The sequence below is a fragment of the Saccopteryx leptura genome, chromosome 4 (genome assembly GCF_036850995.1).
Source record: "Saccopteryx leptura isolate mSacLep1 chromosome 4, mSacLep1_pri_phased_curated, whole genome shotgun sequence".
In the NCBI taxonomy this organism is placed as follows: domain Eukaryota; kingdom Metazoa; phylum Chordata; class Mammalia; order Chiroptera; family Emballonuridae; genus Saccopteryx; species Saccopteryx leptura.
In genome coordinates, this window is record NC_089506.1 from 153,936,865 (window position 1) to 153,953,952 (window position 17,088).

A 17,088-nucleotide genomic window follows, 5' to 3' on the forward strand; every position below is an offset into this window, starting at 1 on the left:
ACAAGCAAACCATGTATATAACTACTCAATTTATTTCAGGCTTTTACCTTGAATTGAGTTTCTACTTCATTCATATCTCTTTTCTCCATTAACTTATACATAGGTATCAGCTCATTCAAAACTTGGAACACGGGCATAATTTCAGTTTCATGTTTCAAGTACAGGGTTAAGTCCAAGGCTTTTTCAATCGGTAGCTTTCCAATGCTGGTCAGGAGACACCACAGTTAGCAGTTTAAAAGGAAATCAACTTTTTGTTTCAAAAGACATTTTAACAAATATCTTATGTTATTTGTTAAACATAAAAGATATTGTTAAAAATATCTTTTTAACAAATATCTATTTGTCCAGTAAAAAATATCAATCGGTTATTAATGCCCCTGATAAACAACGATCTTTATATTAGTATCTCTCCGTGAGATATCACACAACATTTGGTATGAAGTTTCTCAAATAACAACAGAGCTAGGGCTAACTTGTGTTAAGACATAGTGGGAGCGTGTCAGTATCCCCCTATGAGACCTCGGATTGTGTCTGGAACTTCCAGGGTAAGATGGGGATTTTGACCAAAGATCCTTCAGAAAGCCTAGTCAGAAAGACTGGTACTCAGTCAACTGTATGAGTTTCTGGAGTCAGCACAGACTATTCTCCATTCCAGAAAGAAACTGAATATAGATATACACCCTTCATTATGGAGTGTTGAGGTTAAAAGCCTCCGTGGTGAAGTATCTGCTCATATAAACACAAGCCCTCTAACACTTAAGCAGTAGCTATAGAGGGGGTATTTTTAGGCATGCAGAAACAACTAGCTAAGCAATGCCTTTCTTTATTCCCCCATTGCTTTTTGTCACCTCAGAGGCCCAGAAAAGGAAGAACTTGACACTTAGAGCAGAGGGGCATGGATATGAGGAGAATTATAGATTATTCCTTTTGGCTCTGGTCAGTTGGTTCAGTGGTAGAGCATCAGCCCAGTGTGTGGATATCCTGGGGTTTGATTCCCAGTCAGGGCACACAGGAGAAGTGATCATCTGCTTCTCCATCCCGCCCCCTCCCCTTCTTGCTCTCTGTCTGTCTCTCTCTTCCCCTCTTGCAGCCATGGCTCAAATGGTTAAGTGAGTTGGCCCCAGACACTGAGGATGGCTCCCCTCCATCTCAGGCACTAAAAAAAATGGCTTGGTTGCTGATCAGCGATCCCAGAAGGGCAGAGCATTGCCCCCAGCAGGCTAGCTGGGTGGATCCCGGTCAGGCACGTGTGGGAGTCTCTCTGCTTCCCTCTCACTAAAAAAAAAAAAAATATTCTTTTCAACCTGGGTGATTCCCCTTAGGACACCTGTTCTGCCAAAACACTAAGGAAGTATAAGTTTTTGAGTTGTGGACCATTTCCTTAAAAACCATTGTCACAGGGCAAAAAATGAAAGGAAAAGTTACCCTCAAGGTTATTTGTTTGGGCAGCATTTTATGAGCAGTATTCCATAAAGATGCTGTGACATTCAGGGATCCTTTTGGGGCTTCGAGGTTGGCGTAGGGGGAAACCCTCTTTTAATCCAAAAGATGTAAAGTGAGCAGCTTAGGCTTGGGCCACTCACTCTGTGAAAGAACAATTTGTGTAAAGGCCTGGCGGGAGAAACCCGAGCCGCCAGAGCCGCCGGAGAAGGGCAAGGCTTCCAACGGGGCCAGGGGCTTCTCCGGGGTGGTCTCCTTATTCTCTACACTTTGCTTCCATGTGATCATAGCTGCTAACGGAAAAGATTAAAATACAGTTCTTTCCTTTACCTTACTTAGCAGACACAGACAGGAGGTTAACCATAAGGCTAAAAGCAACCTTGGGCTGTGAGAAGAACTTAGGGGAAAGCACCCTTCCACTTATTAGCAATCAATCATTTTCATCTTTGGAAATCAAGAATGTGAGTGATAACAGCTGCTTTCAGAAATAAACCAAGACTCTGAGGAGCCTGTATTACCTGACAAGCTGAAATGCATTGTTAATGAGACTGGCCCGATCATTACTGCTGATTGCATTGTGTGTTCCTTTTAAAAGGCCAGTCAGAGACTCCCATCCATCATCCTCATAATGCACAATGTAATAGCCATTCATTCCCACATTAAATTTGATCCATTCCACCTCTTCTGGGAGGATGAGCACATCTAGAGCAAATAAAATAAATCAGAGCTCCATTTTCACTCTTGACTGATGCAAGTTTTCCCGATCAGAGACTGTGCCACGAAACTAACGGCAAGTTTAATACCAAACAATTTTAATACTGAAATGAGTTTCATATTAAACACATTTCTTTTAGAAACCAGAAAATAGCATCACAATAGGCAAAGGCCAACACTAGTTTTAGACACCAATTCTATGAGATTTATGGTCTGTGAGAAGAACGCAGCCACACTTCAGGCTGTGCATACGACACAGCCAGCGATGTTAACAAAGTAGGGGGGAACTGTCACTAGTAACCCCTTCATTCTTAGCTTTACATAGCTCAGCAGTTTTCATCTATCAGGCAAGATACTGGCCTTTTTTTGCCACTGGACAGTATTTTCAAACCTACAGTCTTCACTAGAAAATGAAAGCCTGAGATTTGCCGAAGATTAAGAGTGACCTGATCTTTTTAGTTTTAACCAAGATAAACAGCAAAAGAAAGGTGATATTTAAATCCTGCACATTCCCATAGTTCCTTCTTGCATTAACCGAGTCACTTCCGCAACAACTTACCTGTTTTTGTCTTCAGCAAGAATCTCTGGGCCCAGTCCGATTTGCTGGTGATGAACGTCAACGGAACATGCCACAGGTACCTGAAAGGAGGGGAGCTGCTCATTGTGATGCAACCGAACAAGCAGTACTAAACCACCCATCATGTGCTAGGCACGGCTAGTTTAAGAGAGAAAGAAAGGCACCAGAGCTGCTCTAGCCAAGAGCTCAGAACACCCCATCCTGCTTTTTCAGTCACCCTTCCTCCATCTTAGGCTCCTCAAGTACTGAGGAACCTGGGCTCAGCGAGCACTGACAGCCTTTCCCGAGCTTGGCTGGGCGCTCAGAGGGCCGAATGCCGACACTGTGACCACTAGTAATGGCGCAAATTAACATCACGTGCCTGCTACATCATATACTAAGAACACGTCGCTCTTAAGGAATCCCTACTAATGATGCATAACCTGAATCTGATCTGAAGAAACAGCATAAAACCCAAACTGGAAGACATTTCATAAAATGACCGGCCAATTCTCTTAAAAAAATATCAAGGTCAGGAGAGACAAGACTGAGGAGCAGTTTCAGAGAAAAAGGACTAAAAAGAAGTGACAGTTAATACAATGTAATCCTAATATTGAATCCTGCCTGAACCAAAAAAATTTTTTTTCTTTTACTACAAAGACATTATTAGAACAACTGGAAAAATCTGAAAAAAGTTTTGTTTTGTATTTTGTAACAGAAACAGGGAGAGGAACAGATAGAGACAGACAGACAGGAAGGGAGAGAGATGAGAAGCATCAATTCTTTGCTGCAGCTCCTTAATTGTTCATTGATTGCTTTCTCATATGTGCCTTGACCGGGGGTCTGCAGCGGAGTAAGTGACCCTCGCTCAAGCCAGTGACCTGGTCTCAAGCCAGCTCCCTTGGGCTTCAGGCCAGCAACCTTGGGCTCAAGCCAGCGACTATGGGGTCATGTCTATGATCCCACACTCAAGCCAGTGACCCCGTGCTCAAGCCGGATTAGCCAGAGCTCAAGCTGGTGACCTCAGGGTTTCAAACCTGGGCCCTCCGCAACCCAGTCCGATGCTCTATCCACTGTGCCACTGCCTGGTCAAGCTGAATAAAGTTTTAGATTAGATAATAGCATTGTATCAAGTTTATTTCATAAGTTTGATCATTGTGCTGTGGTTATATAAGTGAATGTTCTTACTTTTTAGAAAATACCACACTAAAGTATTTTGGGTAAAAAAGCATCAAGTCTCCAAATCACTTTCAAACAGTTAAAAAATATATAGTATATATATAGAGAAAAAACAGATACAGAGAAAGCATATCTTATTGAACTCTGATATATATATTATCAAAGAGATTATATATGTAACGAATACAGATAACTGATGTGTGTGTGCAGAGAGAGAGAGAGAAAGCAAATGTAAACCGTTACATAGCTGGTAAACAATATATGGGAATTCTCTGCACTCTTCTTGCGACTTCTCCATCAAGTCCAAAATTCTTTAGAAATAAAAAATTTTTATATAGTGTTCATCTAGGGTCAATCAGGTTGTAGTGTGTCATTTCCAGTGATGTCCTTCTGTAGTGTTAAGCTGACAAACAAGTTACAGGATCTAACTCATATTGACAAAAGAACTGAATCTCATTAATTCCCAAAACTCATAATTTCCAAGGCCTATTGTAATTTAGTGAAGGTTACTTAGATCGGAGCTTATTTTAAGCCAATAACTGGAAATCAGCATCCAGCAAACTACAAAACATAAGAATGCCAAAATAATCATTTATCATCAGCTTTACTGAGATGAACCAAGGTTTACCTCAGCCTCTTGGGGAGATGATGATATGTAAGTTAATTTCCTAGGATATGTCAATTTGATTGAAATATTGTAGCAATAAAGGTAAGGGCACTATTTCAAAAATAAGGTTTTGTCCTACGAGGCTGATGTTACCGAGGCAACAAAACGAGTTTCTCTCAATGAGCCTTACCCAGTTTCTGGGGAGTCGTCTGTTCCTTTCATATAGTGCTCTTGCTTCATATGTACGTTCCTCCCCCTCACTGTGACAGTTATCAGGGGGAAGCCCTTCTGCAGTGTCCAGGTGTTCATCATGGTTCTCACATCAAGGCTTTCCTGTTTCCAGTGCTGTTTGATACAGAAGAAGACAGGTGCATGACCCCTTAAACCCAGCGCTAAGACGGAACCCAGACTTGAGCTCACAGAGCTGCAACGGTGACCACCACCTCTGTGTCCTCATCCTGTCCTCTGCTCCCCAGCCCCTGACCCCCCTACTGTCTCCAACCACAGCAGGCTGTCCATTAAAACATGGACTGTTCACTTTCTATTCTCTTTTTTAACACATGGTGCCTTGAGAACAGAGACTATATCTCATTCTACTGGGCATACCTTGGGCTTGGCACTGGGCACAAAGTGGGCATGTGATAAAATGAAAGTTGCAAAGGAAAAGTGGCCAGATGTTCAATATTTACATAATTATGCTGGCTCTCAGACAGGCAAGGGGGGCACAAGTGTTCATTCAAGAGCCTGTACTTCCAAAGTGATAATACCCAGATGGCCCACACCTGACAGGCAATCATGACCTCTAAAGAGGATAGTCTTTGATACTAAAAAAGCTTTTAAGAAATATTTAAAAGCTAGTAAAAAGAATAAAATATGCTACTGAACAAATCTACAAACTACTGAATAAAGCCATCTCTAAAAACAAAAATTCCAATAAAATAAAAATATGGTGGATAAAATTCTGGCCCTGGCTGGTTGGCTCAGCGGTAGATCATCCGCCTAGTGTGTGGAAGTCCCGGGTTCAATTCCCGGCCAGGGCACACAGGAGAAGCGCCCGTCTGCTTCTCCACCACCCCCCTTTCTCTCTGTCTCTCTCTTCCCCTCCCGCAGCCAGGCTCCTTTGGAGCAAAGTTGGCCCGGGCGCAGAGAATGGCTCTGTGGCGACCGCCTCAGGCGCTAGAATGGCTCTGATTGCAGCGGAGCAACGCCCCCTGGTGGGCATGCTGGGTCAATCCTGGTTGGGCACATGCAGGAGTCTGCCTCTCCCCTGCTTCTCACTTCAGAAAAATAAAAAATAAAAAATTCTGTTAAATCTCCAGACTAATCCACAGCTGCCTTTGAAAATAGTTCACAAGTCCAGATAAACAGAACATAGATTGTTTTGTGATTCAGATGTTATGAATTTTTTATAGCTTGTTAGTTAAAAACATGAATTAGATCTAGATTCAACTCCCGGCTCTGCAATTTATATACTAACAATATGCTGTTGGATTGCATATTCTCACCCGTAAAAATAGGAGTAGGAGTGCCCCACTCATAGCTTTACTGTGAAGAGTAAAGGTGATCATACGCATAAGTGCTTAGCACGTTCCCGACATGTAGTAAGTGCTCAAGAATGCTCACTGCCATTACTTGCTTCTTTACAAATGGAGAGCTACAAAGATGATCGACATTGCCTGCCTGGTAAAGCCCTGCTCTCCTTCTCTCCTTCAGAAACCTGTCATAAATTTACTGCTTTACAGAGAGTCAAGCTGAAGAAATTAGTATCAGTGAGATGTGTTACCAAAGAAGGCTGGGCAACTCCCTTGTGTAGATAATTTTTTAAAAATTGTAAAAGGCTGTCACAGTCTAGTATAGTTTACATGCAGTCTTATCAAGAGTGAGAGTGATATAATCAAGGAACTCGGGAAGTTTGGGGCAGAGCCAACCTTCAAGGGCTATGGTGTTACAGAATGTGCAGAGGGGCAATGTGTACAGATGTAAAAACTTACTGAGGATGAAAATGAATGTTGACCCCTAGAGCAAAAGCCATCCATCCTTTGTGGGCCATCTGAAGGGCAAATCTAAAAACCAAAAATATACACATCACTCTCAGTTCTGTGGAAAACACTCATGATTCTTCTTAGAGGGATTAATATAATACAGAAAAAACAAAAACCTAAAACGATAAGCCTGTCAATCCCAAATGTAAAGACACAAAAATATACTTACATTTGCCATACTATTCCACAGGTCCTCGTTTTGTGTGTTTTTATAACTATACTTCTGGAGATATTGTACAATACCACTTTTAAATGCATCAGCACCAAGATAATCCCTGAGCATATTCAGAATACAAGCTCCCTGGAAAGACAACACAAATAAGCATTAGGTATACTTTGGCCTCAATCTAATCAACCATCACTTTATTATAAAATATGTCTTTTAAAAGTCACCTTTTTCCCTGGCCAGCTGGTTCAGTGACAGAGCATTGGCCCAGTGTGTGGAAGTCCCGGGTTCAATTCCCAGCCAGGGCACACAGGAGAAGCACCCATCTGTTTCTCCACCCTTCCCCTCCCTTTTCCCTCTGTCCCTCTCTTCCCCTCCCACAGCCAAGGCACCATTGGAGCAAAGTTGGCCCAGGCACTGAGAATGGCTCCATGGCCTCCACCTCAGGTGCTAGAATGGCTCCAGTTGCAACAGAGCAACTCCCCAGACAGGCAGAGCATCGCCCCCTAGTGGGCATGCTGGGTGGATCCCAGTCGGGCGCATGCAGGAGTCTGTCTCTTTGCCTCCCCACTTCTCACTTCAGAAAAATACAAAAAAAAAAAAAAGTCACTGTTTTTGAAAGAATTTTTTAGGTTCCTTCAAGGTAGGGGTAGTCTTCCTCTCTCTTTGGCTCTAGGGGATGGTGGGGTCACAAGATGGGCAAAGCCTGGATCCCTGAATGTCTAAAGTGCATATCCCTGCCAACAGGAATAATACTTCTTTATTTTATTGAGATATAACTGACATAGCATTTTATGAACTTCAGGTGTACAACATAATTCAATATTTGTATATAGTAAGTCCCTAAGTTACAAACATTGACTTACATACAACTCATACTTATGAACGGAGCACCATAAGGGCTATTGGTAATCAGCTGCAGTTGGACATCAGTAAAAATGATATCATAGTTATTGGACTCCCATGGCAAAGAACTAACCAATGAAGACCTTATGGAACTAGAGCAGCAGATGATAGCATTTATGGAAGAAAACAGGGTCCTAGAAACTCCAGAACCAATAAAGTTTTCTACAAAAGAGCTGATGCCTTTCATCTCACTGAAGCAAGAATGGCAAAGTTAGTGGAGCAAGATCCTGATATAGAGAGGTTCACCAAAGTTTACGACACAGTTACCAAAGCCCGAGATGGAACTGAACATTTATGAGAAAAAGAAAAGCTCTGTACAAACCTCCCTTGATGCCTCTTTCAAGAAGAGGACTCCAACCCTGGCCAGTTTGATCAGTGGTAGAGCACTGGATCAGCATGTGGATGTCCCGGGTTTGATTCCTGGCCAGGGCACACAGGAGAAGTGCCCATCTGCTTCTCTACCCTTCCCCTTCTCCCTTCTCTCTCTCTTTCTTTTCCCCTCCCACATCCATGGCTCCACTGGAGCAAGTTGGTCTGGGTGAGAGGATGGCACCATAGCCTCACCTAAGGCACTAAAATGTCTCTGGTTGCAACAGCACAATGGCCCCAGATGGGCAGAGCATCGCCCCCTAGTGGGCTTGTGGGGTGGTTCTCGGTTGGGTGCATGCAGGAGTCTGTCTCTCTGCCTCCCTGCTTCTCACTTCAGAAAAATACCAAAAAAAAAGCTGACTCCAGCAGCAGAATCAAATGCTGACTCGAACATCAGCCATCCTCTCTAACAAGTCCATCATCTTCTGCATCATCCAAAATAGTTTAAGGCTGTAGTTGAAAATGTTGAAGTATTTATATGCAGAGAAAGGTAAAAATACAGAATATACTATGTTAAGACAAACATCTGTCTAAGTTGCATTTAATAGATAAATGCACCTGTTCCAATACACATACAAATTCAACTTAGGAGCAATCCTACAGAACCTGTCTCATAACCTGGGAATTTCCTGTACATACAAAATAATCATAGTAAATCTACTCAACATTTCATTGCTATAGTTAAAAAAATGTTTGTGTGATGAAGGCTGTTAGGATCTATTCTTGGCAACTTTCAAATATGCATTATGTTATTAACTACAGTCACCATGTTGTATATTATATCCCATGACTATTTTCGAGAGGAGAGAGAAGCATCAATTCATTCCACTTTAGTTGTGCCACTGACTGCTTCTCATATATGCTCTAACTGGGGCTCAAACCGGTGACCTTGGTGGTTGAATAGGGGCCCTCAGTGCTCTAGGGCTGTGCTGCATCCACTGGCCTGTGACTATTTTGATAATCAGAGGTTTGTACCTTCTGACCCCCTTCATCCATTTTGCCCACCTCCCATCCCCTCCCTCTGGCAACCACCAATCTGTTCCCTATGAACTTGTTTTTCGATTTTGTTTTTTTAAAAGACTGCACATATAAGTAAGATCATATATTTGTCATTCTCTTGCTTTGCTTACCATAAAGACCTCAAAGTCCATCCATGTTGTCACAAATGGCAAGATTTTTTTAATGGCTGAATAATATTCTAGTGTGTGTGTGTGTGTGAGAGAGAGAGAGAGAGAGAGAGAGAGAGAGGGAGGGAGGAAAAGAGAGGAAGACAGAGAGGGAGAGAGAGAGAGATCACACACACACACTTGATTCATTCATCCATCAATGGACGTTTAGGTTGTGTCCATATCATGGCTATTGCAAGTAATGCTGCAGCGAACATGGGAGTGCATAAATCTTTCAGTCAGTGTTTTCATTTTCTTTGGATAAATATATAAAAGTAAAATTACTGATCATAGGGTAGTTCCATTTTTAATTTTTTTTAAGGGACCTCTACACTGTTTTCCGTAGTGGCTGCACCAATCAACACTCCCACCAACAGTGCCCAGGGGTTCCTTTTCTCCACATCCTTGCCAACACATTATTTCTTGTCTTTTTCATAGTAGCCATTACAAGGGGTGTGAGATGATACCTCTCTGTGGTTTCTGATTTGTATTTCCCTGATGATTAATGGATTAATGTACCTGTTAGCCATCTGTACATCTCTGTAAAATTTCTGTTTAGTTTCTGTGCCCATTTTGTATTCAGATTAATTTTGTTGAGTTGTATGAATCCTTTACCTATTTTGGATATAAACCCCTTATTAGATATGTGATATGCAAATAACTTTTCCCAGGCCATCTGTGGTCTCTTCATTGTGTTTCTTTTGCTCTGCAGAAGCTTTTTAGTTTACTGTAGTCCCACTTGTTTGTTTTTCCTTCGCTGCCTGTACTTTTGCTGTCATGTACAAAAAAACATTGCCAAGACCCATGTCAAGCAGTTTTCCCCTATATTTTTCTTTAAGGATTTTTACGGTTTCTAGTCTTACATTTAAGTCTTTAATCCATTTTTAGTTAATTTTTGTGAATGTTTTAAGATAGGGGTCTAGTGTTCCCAGCACCATTTGTTGCCACTTCCTAATTGTATATTCTTGGCTCCTTTATCATAAATTGACTATCTATGTGTATATTTATTTCTGTACTCTCTATTCTGCTCCATTGATCTATGTGTTTGTTTATATCTGTTATCTCTCCAGTACTATTACAAAAACACCCAAGTAAGAAATACTTTTCTGTTTGCTGCAAATAAAACAATAGCCAAGCACAATGATAAATGACACATTCTCTGCCTCAATGAGAAGACAATAGAAATGGTTGACATTGGAAGGGGAGGTGGAAAAGCAGAAACTTTGATCTCCTAAAGGGGCCATTACTTAGCTCCAGCCTACGTTGTCAAGGGAACACAGGCCCACTGTGACCAGAAGCCTCCCCACCGTTCCCCAAGAGAAGTCAGAAATCTGCATTTCTCTGCAAAATCTCCCAATCATTAAATGTTGGCAACAATTTTCAATTCCGTTATTAAACACATTGTGCAGGACAATACTTTGCAGTTCAACAATGCAAACCATTCCTAATGGCACTGGAAGTTAAGCTGCACAAGGACAGGAATTTTTCCTGATACAAAGTGAATGCTCAATCAAGGCCTATTTGTTGACTAAGAAATAAATGGCAGAGTTTTGGTAGGCCATGAATTTTCAGCTTACAACAGAATAAATGAAAAATGTACCAAAATTTTATCTAGGGTTATGAGACAACTTGCAAGTTTGACCTAAAAGAGTGAACTCCAGCCACCACAGGTCAGAATAGGAGGTATTCAGTCTGGCATGCTCCTTGTGGAGACAGAGTCAACCCATAACCCTACCTATAACCTCTCCACCCCAGTATTTGTAAGTTTTAGTGTCCAAACTGTACCCTTATAATCCATTTTACCTTGTCATAAGAAACATCATCAAACATCTCCCGAATCTGAGCAGGATTCTCCACAGGTGTGGATACGGGGTGTGAGGAATTCAATGCATCTACCTCCATTGCATTAAAACACTTTCCAAAGAAATAATCTTCCTATTGAGACAAAAAAAAAAAAGACAACATCACTTATAATTGATATGTAGATGAAAAACAAAGAAGGAAAGTTTTATCTGGGACAACAGGTTTATACTTCAAAATTCTAGTTCAATATATTCCATATTTATAGAATTGACAAAATAAAACAGAATTACTATCTCCTAAAGAACATCCAAGAAACAGTGATTTTCGATAAACATTCTATATTTCTTTCATCTTAAATGTTTACTTATCACTTTAGAATAAAGAAAATTTCATATGAACTTAAAACAAAATCATTATGCCTATAGCCAAACAGCAACAAAACAAGAAACTAAAATGTACAGTCATTTCAACATTTCCAATCATCATTTATACTATTTTAAAGCAAAGAAATTTAGCTTTAAAACAATGTAGTGAAAGAGAAAAATAATGAAGGGACAAATTCCAACTATAACCTGATTTATTAAGGCCTATTAACCAATAGAATAATACACTGACATAATCATTTTTAAAGATTATGTGGGAACATAGAAAAATATTTATGATCTATTATAATATAATAATTATATATACAATTATAACTATATATAAATTGTGTACAGGTAGATGAAAATAGAAAATGAGTATGAACAAATGAAATTATAGAAAGGTAAAGGACTTTTTCTTACATAATGTTTACATAGCTTCTTTTAAATTTGACTGCATGGGATTTTCACAAGTTAAACACATGACTTCTAAAGTAAATCTATAGAGGTTCCAAAGCATTAAATCCGTGACCCCCGCATCTAGGTTCATATACAATCAAATGCAATTACCTTAAGCATAATTCATTTGATTTGGCAAGTAGAAGTCTACTGAAATAATAGCAGTTTGTACCTACTACCTCTTCAGTGAGCGATCTGATGGTTGGAGAAATGATATAGAACAAACAAGCTATCATTATTTGTATTTCTTTGATATTAAGGAAGGAAAAAATTTAATGAATTTTACAACAATCATAGATTCACAATTTTGTTTGGAAATAAGCCTTTGTAATATATATCTTTAAAGTTCACTAACATTTTGGGAACATGATTCACATCTAAATTCCCAAAGAAGTTATTAATCTATGAATTCTGTAGTCAAACTTCAGTAAATATTTTCCAGAAACACTGAACTTTAACCTAAAATGTACAAAGTAAATAAATAAGTAAATACTTCTTACAACTTTCAGTTCTGGATGAGTCACACTGACAGACACGAACTCCATAAACTTGGCAAATCCCTCATTTAGCCAAAGATCATTCCACCATTCCATAGTGACCAGGTTCCCGAACCACTGCAAGGAAACCATCGCTCAGATTATTCACACATTTCTATGGAGACTGGATGACTATAAAGCCATAAACATAAGGCTTTCCGAAGGAAGTATATTTTATACATGTAATGTCAGTTACATGAATGTTAATATTTTATATAATATTTTATCAAAATAAAAGAAAAACCTTTTAATATGAATTATAAAACATGGTACCTAATGCTTTAAAGAAATCATTTTTCCTATAGAAAAGAAGACAGTAGAAATTATCAATGCAACATATGAATAGCCTCGTATGTCCCATAAAAACAATACAAATGCAGTTTAACTATGCTTTTTAAGAAGAGTGACTGAGCTTTTATACCTGGTGTGCGAGTTCATGGGACACGGTCATCGTGATACCAAGCTTACTTGATGCAGAAGACTTTTCAGCATCAAACAGTAGAGAAGATTCCCTATATGTTGTCAGTCCCCAGTTTTCCATAGCACCAGACTGAAAGTCAGGAATAGCAGCAAGATCTTGGGAAAGAAGCAATTAAAATAAATTAACCAATCTCTAAACTACACATTGCCCAAACCCAGTTTCAGAATGGATGGATTTAGTAATCAAAGAAAATCTTAGCTGCCCATGCAGTCATGGAATTCTAGACTGGAAGAACCTTTTACAATGGAGAAAAGGTGCTTGGTGACTCACTCACTCAGCGTCACTTTACTACTGTGTAACCAAGCCAGACTTGGGTCTCAGGCCTCTGACTCCATTTCTAACATTCTGATGAGTTTAGGATTGAATCATTTTAACAAATGCCTCAATAATCCACTCTACTTTGAATACCCAAGACCCTCACACACTTAAAAACCTCAAACACAAAATAGTTTTAACGAGTCTTATAAGAAAAAGCAGATTTTCTTCTGTGTTGTTGGGCAGATAAAATATACAGTGTGTCTATAAAGTCATGGTGCACTTTTGACCGGTCACAGGAAAGCAACAAAAGACGGTAGAAATGTGAAATCTGCACCAAATAAAAGGAAAACCCTCCCAGTTTCTGTAGGATGATGTGGCAGCATGTGCGCATGCGCAGATGATGATGTAACACCGTGTATACAGCGGAGCAGCCCACGGCCATGCCAGTCGAGATGTGGACGGTACAGAGGAAAGTTCATTGTGTTCTGTGGCTCGTTAAATTCGAATCCGTGACCGAAGCACAACATGAATATCGGCACGTTTATAACGAAGCGCCACCACATAGGAATAACATAACTCGGTGGGATAAGCAGTTGAAGGAAACTGGCAGTTTGGTGGAGAAACCCGTTCTGGTAGCCCATCAGTCAGTGATGAGTCTGTAGAGGCTATACGGGATAGCTACCTAAGGAGCCCTAAAAAATCTGTGCATGAGCCCACATCGAACTGCACTAAATAGGTATGAAATTGGGGAGTTTTCCTTTTATTTGGTGCAGATTTCACATTTCTATCATCTTTTGCTTTCCTGTGACCGGTCAAAAGTGCACCAAAAGTCTGACTTTACAGACACACTGTATTATGCTCGCTTTGTTAAAGATGGTGCCGCCCACGTGGAAGCCCGTCGCCCAGGTGATAATATTAATTGCCCTTCTTGCTTGGGATAGACGTGATTATATTAATGTGTGTTGGGGTCAGGCTGTGGGCAGGCAGGATCCTTGAAGCCTGGGGCTTGGTTTGGGGACTAAGCCTTTCCCACCCTTTTTGATGTGGGGTGGTGCACTCTCATGAGGAATCCTATTATGCCTCAGATAAGTGACTGTGTCAGAGACTCCCTTGTTTGTATACTGGATTAAAGGTTTTGGTTTCTAAACTATAAAGTGAGGCAGACCAGGTGCTTGCTCTCTCTCAGTTCCTGAGATTAGCATTAGAGGAGAGAGCAGAGAAAGGAGAGGAGGGAAAGGCCCACGTGGAGGAGGCCAAGAGAAGCAGCCAAGATGGTGGAGTGTTGACGGAGAAGCCAGTTTGTGCAGAGTTTGTGCAGGGAGAAGGAGATGGAGAACAGAGATGAATAAGTCTGGTGAGTTAGAAACCTTTGATTCTAGGAAACTCGGATAAGTCAGTAGCTTTGTGAGCACTGAATGAGTGGGCTTTTGGAGCCCAGTGTGTGTTTTTACTTGCCTGCCAGGTGCAAGCTAGGATTAAAGGTGATGGCCCACCAGTTCTCGGCTCCGTTGTTTCATTACCATCTGTCCGAATCCAATGCGAACCTGCATGGGCCAGGTGGCTGTGATGGTGGCCATGACTACTGGCTTGACATGTGTAATTAAAAAAGTATATTTGAATATCTTCTCTGTTCCTATCAAGTATGTGTCAATAATGAAAAAAAATGCACCATCTGTCCTTTGCTGTCTGCCCACAAATATAGTTGGTTTTCTCTTTGAAGTCCAAAGGTAAAATGATTTCCATGCCATGTGCCTCAGGAACTGTATCAAGATCTGCTTTTATCATCAGATGTTTATTGAACAGATCAGTAGTGAGTAGGATCAACCCAATGGTTGACACCTGCCAGGGTTTCAAAGACGAGGGGCTGGTGCTAGAACCATGGGGATGCTAATCAGGGGAACAGAATCTAGGGCCGGGGTTATCAAGTGCCACAATTTGTAGTATCTGTGCAAAATCTCTACCTTGTTTGGGTAAGGGATATGGAATGCTAAAATAATCCTCATAAAATTCTAGAAGAGTCACTGCAGCATCCAGTGCATAATCTGCCTGATTGATCTTGTCTGGCACAGCATACACGGAAACCTGAAGAGAAAAGCACAAGAAAGTTATTCAGATGCCGCGGAGGCTTCTCTGCACAGCTGCAAAGACCGATGTAACAGCTGCATTGTGTGGAACACGTGGTGGCCAATATTAAAGAAGGCAACTGGATGATGTAGCTAACCTTCATGCTATTTAGCAGTTGGAATCGCAATAACCAGGCGGTCCAGAACCCAAAGTCAGTAATTTGATTTAAAGTGGTGTCTGGGCTGCTAAATGCTTCCAGTCACCTGACAAGAGCAAATGCCAATTCTCTCTAGAAGAACCCACTCTCAACTCAGGTGATACAAGTTCACAGACATAATTCCAGTACAAGAAGTCCCCAGCTTATGAATGAGATATGTTCTGTAGGTTTAAAAACATTTTAGTATTCATATGCACGGAAAGGTAAAATAAATACTAATGTTAAGACAAATGTGTCTAAGTTGCATTTAATAGGTAAAGGTACCTGAGGAGCCATGAGAAGCCACTGCGCCACCTCACCCGCAGGTGTTGTCAAGTACCAAAAGCTTAAGAATCAATATTAATATTTTAAGAGGCTTGAAGAACATTTTATTAATTTGGGTTAAGATATGCAGAGAGATTTTGTGAATAATCTCTGTACGTGTGATTGGCATAACCAGGATAGCCCTTGGCATTGTATTGTAAATGCAAAGGGAAGAAAAACACGGATTCCCTGACATTCCACCACACCTGTGGGGAAAGGGGTGAATGGCTAGCCACGTGCAGGAAGAGAAAAGCCAAAATAAACCTTTTCTTATAACTATGAACCATTTGCGGGCATTTGTACCCACAGAAACTACCTCTCCCATGTGAATGCGTGTGATTAACACGTGTGACTCTGGACAGTGAGATGGCGGATAAACACTAGAAAATATAGGAATGTCTCTTAATATGTAAAGAGACATCTTTCTACCATTGTGTTGACTTATAAATTTTGTTTTCTCCAAAATGATGTATGGTTTGCAAATTGAACATGGTCCTATCATGTTAAAGGGCATATGACTATAACCAATAGTGGTAAAGGGCACTTAATTGCAATTTTTGCTTCTATACTTCCCGCTTGCAAAACTATAAAAACTAGGTAGAACAAAGGGCCGGCGTGCTCTCCCTCAGATTTCTGTCGGAGTTGCTGCTGCTTGGCCAAGCTAGACAATAAAGCTTTGGTGTGTAATCGACGGATTTTGTTTGTGTCTTCAATGTTTCGAGTCCCTCCGGATTAGGCTTAACAGTACCTACAATAGTCTAACTTACATACCAATTCAACTTAAGAACCTACAGAATCAGCCTCATTCAGAACCCGGGCACTGCCTGTATACACAAGACACTGAGCAAGAGCCAGCAGAAACCATAAACCACACAACAGACAGACACTCAAAGACCTTAGCCACGACAGTTACTAAACACAGAATATAAAATGTATGTTTAATATGTTTAAAGAAATAAAAGGACTAAAAATATGAGTATGTAATGGAGTTCTGGGCCCGGTGGTGGTGTGCTGCGGGGGAGTTTCCCCTCATCACCAAGCCATTCTCCAGCACCAGCTGGGGGCCCTGCAGTCTAACTCAGTCCTACACTATGCAACTGGAGAAGGGGCCAATGCCACAGGTAAGGTTTCATCCTAAAGACTGCTCCCTTCGCTACTGCAAATGCCATTCCCAAGTTCAGACTGTCACCTGTGCTTCTGAACAAGCAGATATAAATTAGAGATTTCAACACCCCCTTCCTGGGGTTCGAGTAATTTGCTGGAGTGGTTCACAACCCCAGAAGTTCACTTACTAGATCACCAGCTCACTATAAAAGGATAGGACTCACGAACATGGGACAGAAACGTAGGACCAGACATGGGAAGAAGGTGCAGCCCTCTGGTGCCCTCTCCTAGCACGCCACGTCCCAGCCTCTCCACCTGTTCACCCACCTGGGAGCTCTCTGAGCCTGTCCTTGGGG

At 41.0% G+C, this 17,088-nt stretch overlaps 1 protein-coding gene across 1 annotated transcript in view; it reads right to left on the reverse strand.

The window, feature by feature from the left end:
- Positions 1-17,088, reverse strand: part of ERAP1 (endoplasmic reticulum aminopeptidase 1) — a 46,677-nt gene that overhangs the window by 13,013 nt on the left and 16,576 nt on the right. The window contains exons 5-14 of the mRNA XM_066381881.1: positions 15,006-15,126; positions 12,727-12,881; positions 12,270-12,383; positions 10,949-11,080; positions 6,708-6,839; positions 6,488-6,559; positions 4,687-4,841; positions 2,714-2,793; positions 1,959-2,142; positions 48-204 (exon numbers count right to left, since the gene is read on the reverse strand). Of these exons, the coding sequence (XP_066237978.1) occupies positions 48-204; positions 1,959-2,142; positions 2,714-2,793; positions 4,687-4,841; positions 6,488-6,559; positions 6,708-6,839; positions 10,949-11,080; positions 12,270-12,383; positions 12,727-12,881; positions 15,006-15,126 (1,302 nt within the window). The remainder of the gene's footprint in view (positions 1-47; positions 205-1,958; positions 2,143-2,713; positions 2,794-4,686; positions 4,842-6,487; positions 6,560-6,707; positions 6,840-10,948; positions 11,081-12,269; positions 12,384-12,726; positions 12,882-15,005; positions 15,127-17,088) is intronic.